The following is a 13,766-nucleotide window of genomic DNA, read 5'->3' as shown; positions in this document are numbered from 1 at the left end:
AGAGAGAGTTATCTTGCCCAACACTCGATAAAGACAGTAAAGGAAGATTTTAGAATCGTAACTGGAGGCTTTAAACAATAGGACTGATATCTGTTATCTAGAAATGATCTAGCTGAAACCTTCTCTTGAGAGGCAGGTGATTTGACCTCAATTGCATTCTGTACTAGAACTTAGCCAATCTTTAATTACAAATGCAGTTTTGCTGACCCATCAAATAAGGCTATATTGACTGCGTCTCACTCCACTTTGGCTGAAGCCTTTGTGTGGACTAGTTTCCTGAGTTATCATGGCATGGAACTTTATCTAGAATGGAAATTCTGGGGTTTCTATTAGGCTTTGGGCTATTTTGAAATTATCTTCAGAATTCTACATATAAATATATAATGTAATTATATATTATATATTTATAATTATATATATTATAAATGGCCTTAGACTTTGTAAGAGTAGATTTTTTTTCAGGTAGTAAGATGAACCTTGCTTTGCAAACCTGTGTTTGAAGATTATTACTCTCCGCCAGTGCAATTATCCTATAGTGAGGGTATTTATGAAGCTTTCACCTAAGAGCTTTTGCTAAATAGCCTACTATTGAAAGTATTGCATTTCACATGTGCCTATCTTGTCTTCCAGCATTCCCATTACGTGACTGCATATTTATCCTTATAAAATCTATTCCTTAAGAACTGGCTAAGGCTTCTTGGCAGGGAACAAAGAATCTAAAGGTCAGGACCTGACTTTAATGCAGAGGTTGTCAAACTATGGCCAGGGGCCAAAACCAGCCTGCTGCCTTTTTTTGTAAAAAAAAAAAAAAAAAAAGGTTTTGTTGAAACACAGCCATGCTCACTTGTTTGGGTCTTTGACTGCTTTTACACTACAATGGCAGATTTGAGTAGTTGCAGCAGAGAATGTGTGGCCCACAAAGCTGAAATATTTGTGATGTGGGCCTTTACAGAAAAAGTTTGCAGATCCCTACTTTAGTCTATGAACCCCCCAGATAGGTTCTAAAAATATAATAGGATGTAATTTAATGTAGTATAATAATGTAACAAAATATAGAATAGTAATATGATATAATTTAATAAGGTATAATAAGTTAGCAGTAATACAATATAGTAATATAATATGATATATATAGCATTACTTTGATTTCTTCTAATCAATTAGTAGAATGTGGCGATAAATGAATTGTTCTGATAGCAGTTTTATTTCTACATTCTAGAAATATAACAACGATTGGTGGATAGGAAGGTTGGTGAAAGAGGGCTGTGAGATTGGCTTCATCCCAAGTCCACTGAGATTGGAGAATATACGGATTCAGCAAGAACAAAAACGAGGACGTTTTCATGGAGGGTAAGATTCCTTCCTTTCTGTAAACTCCTTTTTTTTTTTAGTAGGAAAATTTGGTGATATTTAAAATGTGCTTATCAGGTTCAAAATGTGTGTTTTTGATCTACATAGTTTCCTAAATTGATTCCTAATTGGTTCAGATATTTCACTACCCTCATTTGTATGCTGAAGGCTAACAACACAGGAATCAACATGAGTTCCACCATCGGGACCATTTTCTGTGTTCTCAGCAAACTCTCGTAGGAACTAAACCTTCCCTCCAGGAGAGTCATATGAAGCATCCTTTCTTAGTATAGTAAGCAGGGTCTTGAACTGACCAGGCATGATGTTCCTCTTGTTAGAGGTTAGAGTTTAGAGACAATCAAGTAGGTATGGCATTTGATTGTGATTGTGAAACTTTATACTCGTAGCATCCTCGCCACCCCGACCTTTTTGCAGCATTTACCGTCTCCCGGTAATGGGGAAAAGACGTAGTTTTGAATAAACTGACCCCGAACAGAACTAATGATGTAACCCACATACATCTCAGAGTACAGGTTTTCAAAGACCCTAGGGAAACAACCAAGCTGGAGAAAAGGGAAATCAGAATCATGCTGAGCCCACATATATTCTGTTGCAATCTGTACTGAAGCTTTGATTTGACATGCATTATAATGTTTAAAGTCCTAAAATAGAAGCAGTTCTTTCTCCCTACTCTCAACTTATTTTCCTGTTGGATCCTTTTCTGTTTTCCAAACCCTTTGTTTTATAGAGGCCCTTTTGCCTTTGTCAAAATGGGGCCCTCTTTCACAGTAATAGGAGATCACAGAAGGACAGTTCCATTTTTAATCATCAATCTTTATTAGTGTATAACATACCTATAATATTATTAAGTACTAATCCCTCTTCTCTATACTCCCTGTCTCCCGTGTCACTCCTTGAGCACATCAAGAACACATGTTCTTGCCTCAGGACCTTTGCACTTGCTTCTATTTCCTGGAATCTCTTCCCTCACATTTCCACTAGACCACTCCATCTGCTTTGGATATTTGTTAAATATTACCTTTTCAGTGACCCCTTTCCTGGCTCCCCTATTTAAAATTGTGTCCACTCCTCTTTCCTCTACTTCCCATCCCTCCCCTCATTTAGTTTTTTCTGTTGCATTTATTTCTACTAGAATATACTAAATATTTTCCTATTTATCTTGTCTGCCATTGCTATGTCCCACTAGAATGTAACTATGAGGGAATGGATTTTGTTTTTGTTCCCACTGCTGATTCCCTAGGTCAGTGAGTAATCAATAAATACATATTGAGTGAATTAATAAATGAAGTATTATCATTGCTGAAGTTATTTTATTATTATGCCTTACTGTTATTCCTTATTAATTTTGAGCTAACAGCTTGCTCTGAGGCAGGAACATAGTGAAGCCAAGAGTTCACAGATGTGATATTCTTTTATCTTTATTCGAACCCTGTGAGGTGTAGGTTCTATTCCTATAAATAGGGAAAATAAGGCTCAAAGTGTAATACGTCATGCCAAGATCCCACCACTAGTAAGTGACAAGGCCAGGAAGATAAATCAGTTTTTCTGACTATAGGAACAATACTCGGAAGCACTGAGAAGAAGGAACATTGGAGAAGAGGGAAGTAGGCTCCTGAGGGCTAATGCAGGCTCAAGGAAGCTTCCAGAGAACACAGGGGGACACAAGTATGGATGACCTCCCATTCCCAGATAAATCATTTGTGACCGATTCCTTACTATCAATTCTTAATCCTGACCCCCATATAATGACTTTTAAGAAGTAGTTCCTACAGGTCTCACTCATTGTGTTAAGCTGTGTTTGACAACTAACTGGCATGTTAGTAACTTAGGTTCATTAAACAAACAGCTCACAGTACCTGCCCGTCACTGTTTCTTCCCCCAATTTCTGTTTTGAATACTAAGAGAGATACTTTTCTAAAGTATTTCCAGATCTCAGTTAGTTCCTCACTTTCTCTGAGAAATGTGATCAAAGAAAACATTTGGACAGATTCTCAGAGTTCTCTATAACAAGATTTGGTGTGTTTTCAATTATTTAGTAGGATTACAGCCAAAGAAAGCATAGCACTCTCAAGTGCTATTTCCAAAGAATTTGTAGGGTAAGACTTAAATTTCTTTTCTACTACATACTAGGAAATCAAGTGGAAATTCTTCTTCAAGTCTTGGAGAAATGGTATCAGGGACATTTCGAGCAACACCCACATCAACAGGTGAGGGCTTTAGCTAAGCTCTTTTTAATAGAATGTGTTCCTTTCTTAATATTTTAATACAAACACAATTTACTAATTTAAAGATTTGCTTTAAAAATTCTTATATTCAATATTTCATTGCTCATTTGTTCTCTCTATTAATTTGATTTGATTTAATTATACTAATAACCCTAAAAATTCAGATCATTATAACATAATTTAGAAAATCTTATCCTCCCCCTCCCAAGGCAATAACTATCCATTATGTAAATCAGTTCAAAACAAGTTCATTATTCTACCCCAGAAGCCAACACTTGAAGATTGTAAGGTCCCGTTAACAATCAGAAACAAAGAAGAGTTGTAGGCCTTCAAGAAAATGCTGTATTCCAGTTTCCAAGTGAAAATTTAGGTTGTGTTGGTACAATTGGGGCTGTGGCAATTGAAGAATCGAATTGCAGAATCAAGTAGAGCACAAGTGACCTCATTTCTATTTGGATAGCAGACAACCAAGCCCTCGAATTAATGGTAATGAAGAGACAGTGCAGCTACAGTAGGGAAGTCATGCATTCATAAGTTATGGATGTAATTCCAGGAGGAAGTTTTTTTCCACCATGTTCCCTGACACCCATAGGCTGATTTTGTCCTGACCCAGAACTGATGCTTGAGTTGGGGGTTCGTAATTATCAATTCAGAATGACAAATCCAAAGATCCATTCTGGCTGCACGTATCTCTAAAAAACAAGATTGGTTCTGGAACATTTCCAAGTATTTGGTTTCTTGTCCATGTGGATCTTTTCTGATCTCTGGGGCTCTGAACCAAATAAGGCCTCACAGATGCTCCAAACCATCTGTACCTGCGTGGATGGACACAAACCACTCTAAGCAGCTACTGAGTATATTTTACCTGATCCCCCATGTTGGACATTTAGGTCATTCCACCTTTTCACTACTACAAGCAAGAAAGAATTTCAAAAGTATTTGAAATAGTAGGAAAATAAGTCAATATTCTAGAAAACAGGCAAAAATACTAAAGACATGCAAAGGACTGCAAAGTTATCTTCTGGTTCACCAAAATTGCAAGTCCAAAATTAACCACTGATTAGGGTGATAATACCTTTTGCCCCAATTTTTTTCTAAGTTTTTTTTTTTTACCCAATTGGCTTTGTCAAAATTGCTCTCAGCATATTGTATGTTGTGTCTCGCTCGGAAACAACCCATGGGTAATTGCTGGCTCAGTAGTTCCAGGGTTGTTATAAACCTTTGTCCACCAGCCTCATCCAATATGATATCAGAATATAAATTCATGCATACAGGAAGGAAGTTGTCTGTTTTTCCACATCTTCAAAACTGTCATGTCCAGAGTTAAGTAAGAGCTTAGTGCTCAACAGAATGTGTGATACAACATGCCTAGAATTTCAGAGACAAATCGGTACCTTCCTCCATCTTTTAAAATCATGTACTACCATTTACAGAGATTACATATTTTGATATGGTTCTCATTGTTGTCTTTTAGCAAAACAGAAGCAAAAAGTGGTAAGTTGTGTTTCTTTTTTAAATCTACTGTTAAGGTTCCTGTACATACCTGCCTGCAATGCTCCATTTCAGTGGCCCAAATGCCTATAAGATAAGGGATGCGCCACCTCGGTGGGGACTTGTAATCAGTTCTTGTTTGACGTGAGAAGGATGAGTGTTGGGGCTGCAGCGGTGTGCCTATCCTCACCTGGTCACGCATGTTGGATCATCTTTTTCAGACGGAGCACATTCCTCCTTACGATGTTGTACCTTCAATGCGTCCGGTGGTGTTAGTGGGGCCGTCACTGAAGGGTTATGAGGTACAAATATCTGTCTGTTACTCTTCAGTTCTTGAGCAAGGACCCAGAAGGCAGTCATGTGGAGCTCGCTCCTTCAGGGTCTTTTAACAGCTAGGTATTGATGGAAGCCAGTTCTCATTCTATAAAGGCAGATGGTGCGGTGGGGGGCATGTGTGACCCCCCACTCCTTCTGAGTACACCCTCTTGCACACATCTCCTCTTTTAGGTGTTAAACTTTTTGGAAACATTTCCTTCAGAACAGTTACAATGTGAAATTCTGGTCAGAAATTTGCTCTATGTAAATTTAAAGAAAAGGGCTTCATATGTCTCAATCATTCCCGTTAGAAACAACAGAGAATAAACAGCACAAGGAGATACATCCGTAGCGTACCAGCAAACCTAAACCCTCTCAAAGCGCCATCAAACTGCACCAAATATTTCTATGCTTATTTATTTTCAAGGACACACACACAAAAAATATACAAATCCAAAAAGCATTCATGAGCTTCTTTGGAGATTAAATAATGCCAAATATCAAAAAAACAGAGACGTGGGTGTATTAGTTTCAGATGATGCCAGTTTGACTTTGTGCTTGGGTAGATGAAAGCAGGTGGGGAACAACATGACAATCCGAAGGTGGGCAGCCTCCGCTGTACTGTGTACACTGAACTAGGACAATGCCTGGCACACAGCAGGGACTCAATACATAGTTGTTGAATGAATGAATAAATCCCCATGAGGCAAATATAAGAATCCCACCTCGCTCCCTCTCTGAGTTGGGAATATCAGAAAGATGAGAAGGAGAGCAGGCTCCCAAGAAACCAGACCTGGGCAGGAAGAATTTCCTCCATCTTGCAGACGTGGCAGAGCCGCTGAACCCATCCTGGCCTCAGGGCCCCACCTGCCCCTCCCGTGAGGCTAGCACAACTCAGGTGTGCCAAAAGCACCTGGACACAAAGCCAGACTATTATCTCCTGGAGGCAGTTCTAGCCCCTAATAACTGAAGAGGGAAGAGAGTTACCTAGGGTCTAGGGGACACGGCTGGTTCATTCCTCAACATCCTGGAGGAAAACCAAGGGAAAAAGATTCATAAGTGCAAGTGGTTAAACATGAAAAACAAACAAACAAGCAAACAAACCTTCCATAGTAATCTGCCTCCAGGGGATGAGTGGCTGTGCAAAGGTCTCTACTCAGTCATAGTGCCCTTATCTTTTCCTTCTCTTACTTGTGACTTATTTCTCTCTCTACCTGTATTTGCCTCATTCTTTTTTTCTCACCTCTGCAAAGGTAACAGACATGATGCAGAAAGCCCTCTTTGATTTCCTGAAGCACAGGTTTGATGGGAGGTGAGACCTATAGATGTTTTCGTATTTTTATTTTCCCTTAACTGAATATGTGTGGTAAATTGATTTGTGTTTATTTCCAGCAATTACAAAAATTCTCAGATTAAAAGTTAATTCAATATTCAGGGAAGAATAAAATGAAATAGCTTGAAAATATGAAATATAGCATTGAATCCTTAAGGGAAAAAGGACATGAGAAAGAAAAGAATCTCTTTTTCTTATTAAAATGATGGGGGTTTTTTGTCCTTAATGTATTTTCTTGCTAATGAATGAATTCATATCACACTGAGTTTTAGTAAACATGTTAATTAAAATATAGAGTATTTCTGATGAATATGGTGGTTGGTCAATCTGGGGGATATCATTTGGGAATAGTGAGTATCTGTGTGTATATGTATCATAAGAAGGTATAAAGGTAAAGTTCTGAATTTCCTCTGAAAGAAGAGTCCAAGAAATCTGTTTATCAGAATCTTCCAAAGTGACTATTATATAGGGAATAGTACTTATTTAAGATATTTAGTTCCTGGGTTGATTTTATTAGAAATAACCTTGTCATTTTATTGGCCTCTTTTGTATGTAGCTCACTGTGCCCTGTCATCATTATGGCTGCATTTTTAGCCATCAAATACATTTATCATTTAAGCTCATGAAAAATGTCTAGCAAGTGTTTCTGCTTTGCAGAGCAGTGGTAAAACGTCCAGATTCACTCAATACTAAGTTCTAAGCTCCTTCCCAATGCAGAATGAACCCACATGAAAATAACCACATCAAATACCTGAAAATGTATCAAAAATGAAGAAAATTTAGTGTGTACTGAGACATATGGATAAATGTGTCCAATTTACCACCTTTAAATGGACAAAATATTCTTTTAATTTTAAGCATATTCAAATAGACTTTAATAAATATGTTATTTTGAGGGGAAAAAGTCACAATAATGCTTTAAGTACAAATTGTGTATATTTGCAAAAGAACAGCTCTCTGGATAACCGTGTTAAAAGTATGCTTTTATTTCTGGGGCTATATGTACACGAAGGAAATAACCTGAGATTTTATTTCAGAACATCAGAATGCTTCAGTACCATTATGTGAATAATTAACTGCATTCATATAGTCTGGGCTGCCTTAATAAATAAACCCAGAGTGGCTCAAACCCAGTGGAAGTTTACTATTGCTCATTTAAAAGGGGGGAGCAAGTTCCTGAGCTAGACTGGACTGGTGGGTGGACGGAGGGGAAAAAGTGTGCAGAAAGTGTGTTCCTTCTGCCATTTGGAGCCCTCAGCCCTGAGGCCGAGCTCTCCAGTCAACTGGTAGGGGAAAAGCGCCTGCCTTCCTCTTACTTTTCATTGGCCTCAACGTGGTCATGAGCGATGGTCATGGGGCCACGTGTAACCACAAAGAAGGCCAGGAAACACAGCCTAGCTTTGTGCCCATGAGGAAGAAGAAATGGATCTTGTTGAACAAGTAGTCTCTGCTATTTACCTAGTGGAAACTGGTGAGTAAGTTTGGCATTAGCCCTTTTAACCAGCGGTGCCCTTAAATGAGGCACTTCTGAGCAATGTCTCATTCTGTGGCCCTTCATGGCCACATCCCATAACAATCCATCCCATAACACAGCCTCAATTTCTGCTAGATATATTGGCCCCCACATAATATACTTATAAACAATATTAAAGGTTTTAAAGATAGGACCTATGAAAAGAAGAAAGGAATTATGATAATGTAGCAAAGAGAAAGCAAGTGAATAAATTACTGCCTTCAAGAATGAAGAATCTGATGTTCTCCCTTAATGCTGAGGCCCAGAAAAAGGGAATGTATTTAATTTTTATAGCAGTGATTTGTCTCCAATCAGGCAGCATTGTCTGCCTCAAGCAGTAGCATACACAACTGAAGGTGGTTTTAGTAGGAATAAAATTGGAGTTCCAAAGCCAAGTGTTTCAGAGTCTGATGACACAACAGAGGACCTGCAGACATGAGGAAGAAACCAGCAGCAGCAAAAGTTACAGCTGGAGAAAGAGACTTAGCCTGGAGAGGCATTATGTCCAGCAGAGTTGGAGGGAAGATATATACTAAAGGTGGGGGTGAGAGAGTGGGCTTATTCTCTAATATTGAAGCCAGTGCAGCAGAAAAAACTATAATGAATTCACCAGTTGAGTGTATGTGGAGACGTCAGTAAGAAAGAGGAAATTTGCTTGTAGCTTCATATCAATTGCGACATGTCTTCTGTGTAGGGAATATCCTTACATTTTGAGCTGTGACAATTTGCTTCATTATGTTTTACCAGTTAATAAAAGGAGAGAAAAATACAGTCTTTAATTGTAGTCAGCCAAGAGAACAGTTGCACAGAAGGTTTTAGCATAGTGATACAGCATAAACAATATGTTCTAATGGAAACCTACTTAGTGTTTCATTAGCTATGAATGCAGTGGATTAGACAAAATAGTCAAGAAAAGGTCTCTTATTTTTCAGAAACAGCAAAGAAGCAATCCGTTGGGTAAAAGGCTTTTTTCTTCACTAGTGCTTTTCAGAGCTTGGTTAAAAATAATTTCACAGTGGGTGCATGGGGGTTCAGTGGTAGAATTCATGCCTGTCATGTGAGAGACCTGGGTTCAAGTCCTGGCTCATGCATTTCCCAAAAACAAGCAAACAACAAAAACGAAAACTGACCAAACAAAAATTCAACAAATGGTGCTGCAATAACGGGATACTCACATGGAAGAAGAGTGAAATGTGACCCCGCCATACAGCATACAAAAAACAAATAATAATAATTTTACAAATTGAATAAGTCCTATAGCTTAACTTGACTGAATCTATAGTTGCGGTTTTTTTGATACCTTAGACATGATTTGAATTGGGTTTGTGTTACGTATTACGCAGTTTTATTGCTCTGTCTGCTGTTGTAGGGCCTAATTGTTGTAAATGAAAGGAAAATGAAAAAAGCACAATACTAAGTAGTTCTTGAAGCCCCTTTACGCCTGGATATCCACAGATAGTGACAGTTTCTATACATAGAACTATAAACTAAGGGAGCCTAATATGCTGCTTGGAATGGCCCCAGCGTCATGAGGACCCAGCAAAGGCACAGTGAGCACGGAGCGTCCCTATTCCTTTCACACCACAAACATTCACTGGAGTTATTCTTTCCAATGAGGGTTGTTCAGCTAAGGTGACTCTACCATTCTTAGGGTGAACAGCAGGCGGGAAAACCAATTGCAATTTGTTCACCAACATTAATCATTTCAATTCCCGACTTTAGGTTTTTTGACAACTGGATCGGACAACCTCTATGACAGTTGCCAGACTCTTTGTGACTGACATGCTCATGGCCAAAAGTCCTAAATGAAAACCATATAACCTATACAGATAGAGTCTTAAGCTAAAGGAAGCTATGAGCAAAGGAATATATATACTTTTAAAAAAGAAGTTTGAGGAAGAATTTAAAAGAAAAGAGACTGAGAATTCAACTTACAGGAGACTCAAGGAGGTAGTATTTGTTAATAAAAGGAAATGGGAACAATTGATGTTATCACACAGCAGCCAAACCACAAAAGAATGAAAACAATTTATAATTTGCAGTCAACAAATGGAAAAAGAACACAGTGTCTTCTGTTTCATAATCAATATCATTCTCCTATCATCTCCTCCTGCTGTTCTCCTTTCAAAGTCAGACTCATCAGTGGACACTCAAACACTAGAGATAATTAATTGAATATTTTTACATCAAATTTGAATAATTAAATTAGTGTGTTTTGATTATAGCATGTCTAACCTGATTCACCCACCCTTGCAGTGTATATAAATTTCAAGGACTCTAAGAATGGGAGAGTTCGTAGTAGATTGCCAACTTTTGAGGATAGGATATATGGAAGTTGTTTCCTCCAAGTCCTTTATTTTTTTAATGTTTTTTTATTGTGAAATATAACATACATACAAAAAAGTAATAAATTGCCAAGTACGTTTTAACAGGTAGTTATAGAACAGATTTTAAAGTTTTGTATGGGTTACAGTTCCACAATTTTTTGTCTTTTCTTCTAGTTGCTCCAAGACACTGGAGACCAAAAGAAATATCAGTATAATGACTCAGCAGTCACACTCATACGTTAAATCCTATCTTCTCTGTTATATTCCTCCTTCTCTTTAAATAACATACACACATAAAAGCAAAGAATTTCAAAGTACATCACAACAATTAGCTGTAGAAAAGATTTCAGAGATTGGTGTGGTGTTACAATTCCACAATTTTAGGTTTTTATTTCCAGCTGCTCTAAGGTACTGGAGGCTACAAGAAATTGCAATATAATGATTCAGCACTCAGACTCATTTGTTAAACCCTACCTTCTGTGTATAACTCCACCATCACCTTTGATCTTTCTATCCCGTTCTTTAGGGGTATTTGGGTTATGCCCATTCTAACTGTTTCATGTTGGAAGGGGCTGTCAAGGATATGGGGTGGGGAATGAAACTAGCTGATGCTCCAAGTCCTTAAATCTCCAGTATTCACTTGTCTTATATACATTATATATGTGCCAATCAGCATTGGACAGTTTGAATAATTGTTTAAGAAAGCACTTTTATGTATTTCTCATTTGCTCCTAATGACTATTCCATGAGATAGTTACAGCAAAGCTAGTATCGCCACTTTCTTGATTAGGGAACTGAGGCTCAAAGAGGTGGTGTGATTTGTCTAAGGTCACATCACCAAAAAGCAAAATGGTACAGGAAGAATACTCAGGTCTTTCTGTGCCTTCTGTCCCTGTCCTCTTGACATTGTTCGCTCTTTGAAACACTGTTCTCTATGAACACTAGGAGTTTTAAAAACTGATATGGCAATAGTGCTGCATATTAGATGTGGCAAGGATAGCGTATAGAAGAGTATTAAGCTGTTACATTACCAACATAGAAATACTAGTTACTAATGTGTCATAACTGAAAATGATATCTTTCCATAGAAAAACCACAGAAAACTCTAATACTCTAAGCTGATCTTGGTGATTAAGATCAGTTTGAAAATACAGAAAAGCAACCATTGGGGTTCAAATTTACTGGATTTAGAGAATGATTTTTGCTAATTGTCAGCAACATTTGCCAATTTGCTGGGGAAATTAACTCCTGTTAGTCTTTTACTAACACTATGTCATGGAAGGTGTCCAATGGACCTTTTTTAGAGATGTTTCAATCAGGGATGCATGGAAGTATGAGGGGGTATGAGTGTTGCAAAGCAGGAAGTAGAAAGGATATCACTTTAAGTAAAAATACATTGTTTCTAAGCTAGACAGCACCCAGTGGTGAATGTCATTGCTAGGAAGACTTTTACCAAAAACAGAAGTTTGGGTTTGGTGTCTAATTTTGTAACAATCAGCATCTTAGCTCAGAAAAGAGAAACTCCTACTTTGTCTTATTGAAGAATGTCTAGGGCTGCATGTCTGTCTACTGACCTCTGTTTCATGCATGTGTATTTTTATTAATAAGTTGTACTGTCAAATTAACTTGGATTTCTATTAACAAATAAAACAAGAAAAAGAATCTTTTATTGTCCACATCTTTTTCTCTGTTTGGGGACTATACAAAGCAGGGTGTTTTTTTTCCCTGTATTTTTGTTTTGTTTTGTAAAACTTTGGGTGTGTTTAAAATGGCTTTGTAAAAGTGTTGCTATAACCCAGAAAAAGAGTGAGTATGCATTTTTTGACAATTACTCCTAATCTTAAGAACCAAGTGTTCTTGTATAGAACTAGAGCAATTGGTTTTCACTTAAGCAAAATAGAGACCTCTGAAAATCATTACGGAAGAAAGCTGAATTCTTTTCCTAAATGAACCCACTTATCTCCAGTCATATATTTGAGTTGCTCAGGAATTTGACTGTGTGTATCTATCCAGTAACTCCATTCTTAAAACAACAAACAGAGGAAGAAAAAACCCACGAAAACAAACAAATCCCTTTCTGTAAAGAAAAGGAACTGTGCCCACAGGGGTTGCCTATGAAATGTCATGCCTCCAACCTCTAACAGCTAACTGGGTGATGGAGACTCAGGGACAGGTTCACCTGTCCTCAACATGACTTAAATTCAGACCATTTATCCAAGTGTAGCCAAGATTGACTGGGCATCTACACTTAGTGATTTGGCTCATATCTGGAGATTTGGAGTTGCTGGAGATGAAAACTAGAGCTGTTAAGAGGGAGATTATGGAGTCAGGCAATCCTGGCCCTGTACTCAGGGCCTGTAGTGAACCACCTGAGTCTTCCTCTCGATGCCTCAGTTTCCTTCTTGGTAAAATGAGGAGATTGAACTAGACCAGTGTTTTCAAATGTCTTTTAACTGCAGAACATGTTTTTACAATGAAATCATTTATATAGCTCCTGTGTAAAGTAAAAGTGTAGAGGTCATCACCTGGCAATGAAGGTAGGAAAGTCGGAGCCCCCATTAACTCAGTCTCCCATTAGTGTTCTCAGTGAGCCCTGAGGTCTTTACACAAAACTCTTGGTTTCTGCAAAAGACAATTTGAATGTGCATCAAATAATTAAGGCTTCAAAATTATAAAATATTAAAAAATGAAAAACTCCCTGACAATCTGTAGCTTACAATTACACCAACATTTGTGTTATTGCTTTAAAATAATACAAGAATGTTTGCACATGCTGATGCTGGAGAGAAGTGATTTCCAACCATTTGTAAAGGACCATTTCCAATTCTTCCCAAGGCTTCAGATCACTAAAGTAAGGTAAAGAATGTTCTTATGCTGACAGCGTTGTCCCAGCACAGGTTTGAGATGGCATGTGGCCCAGTAATTGTTAATAACTGTCTTCCCTGCTTCAACCCCCATAGGAGTTTAAAAATGGAGGAGAATGGAATGGGTGCATTGAATATAAAAGGGAAGGGGTGTTGCGCTACTCTTCTTATTTCTGGGAACTCTGCCAAGCTGTAAGGATAAGAGTGGAGAAAAGTCCAGGGTGCCAGTAACTGACTTACAGAGGCAAATTTTGAAATCTACATGTAATAATAATTGGAAGTTGAACAATCCCAGTTTAAAATAAAGAGCTAAGGTTTTAATCTTGC

At 37.9% G+C, this 13,766-nt stretch overlaps 1 protein-coding gene across 2 annotated transcripts in view; it reads left to right on the top strand.

The window, feature by feature from the left end:
* CACNB4 (calcium voltage-gated channel auxiliary subunit beta 4) overlaps positions 1 to 13,766 on the top strand; it is a 277,034-nt gene that overhangs the window by 232,819 nt on the left and 30,449 nt on the right. The window contains exons 5-9 of one of the 2 annotated variants that reach the window (XM_077153829.1): positions 1,220 to 1,350; positions 3,502 to 3,578; positions 5,071 to 5,090; positions 5,309 to 5,389; positions 6,656 to 6,714. In XM_077153829.1, the coding sequence (XP_077009944.1) occupies positions 1,220 to 1,350; positions 3,502 to 3,578; positions 5,071 to 5,090; positions 5,309 to 5,389; positions 6,656 to 6,714 (368 nt within the window). Of the gene's footprint in view, positions 1 to 1,219; positions 1,351 to 3,501; positions 3,579 to 5,070; positions 5,091 to 5,308; positions 5,390 to 6,655; positions 6,715 to 13,766 lie in introns of those variants that run through there. The other variant, XM_077153828.1, reaches the window with a different exon arrangement.

Source organism: Tamandua tetradactyla, chromosome 3 (genome assembly GCF_023851605.1).
Source record: "Tamandua tetradactyla isolate mTamTet1 chromosome 3, mTamTet1.pri, whole genome shotgun sequence".
NCBI classification, from domain to species: Eukaryota; Metazoa; Chordata; class Mammalia; order Pilosa; family Myrmecophagidae; genus Tamandua; species Tamandua tetradactyla.
This window is presented reverse-complemented; position numbering and strand designations above follow the sequence as displayed.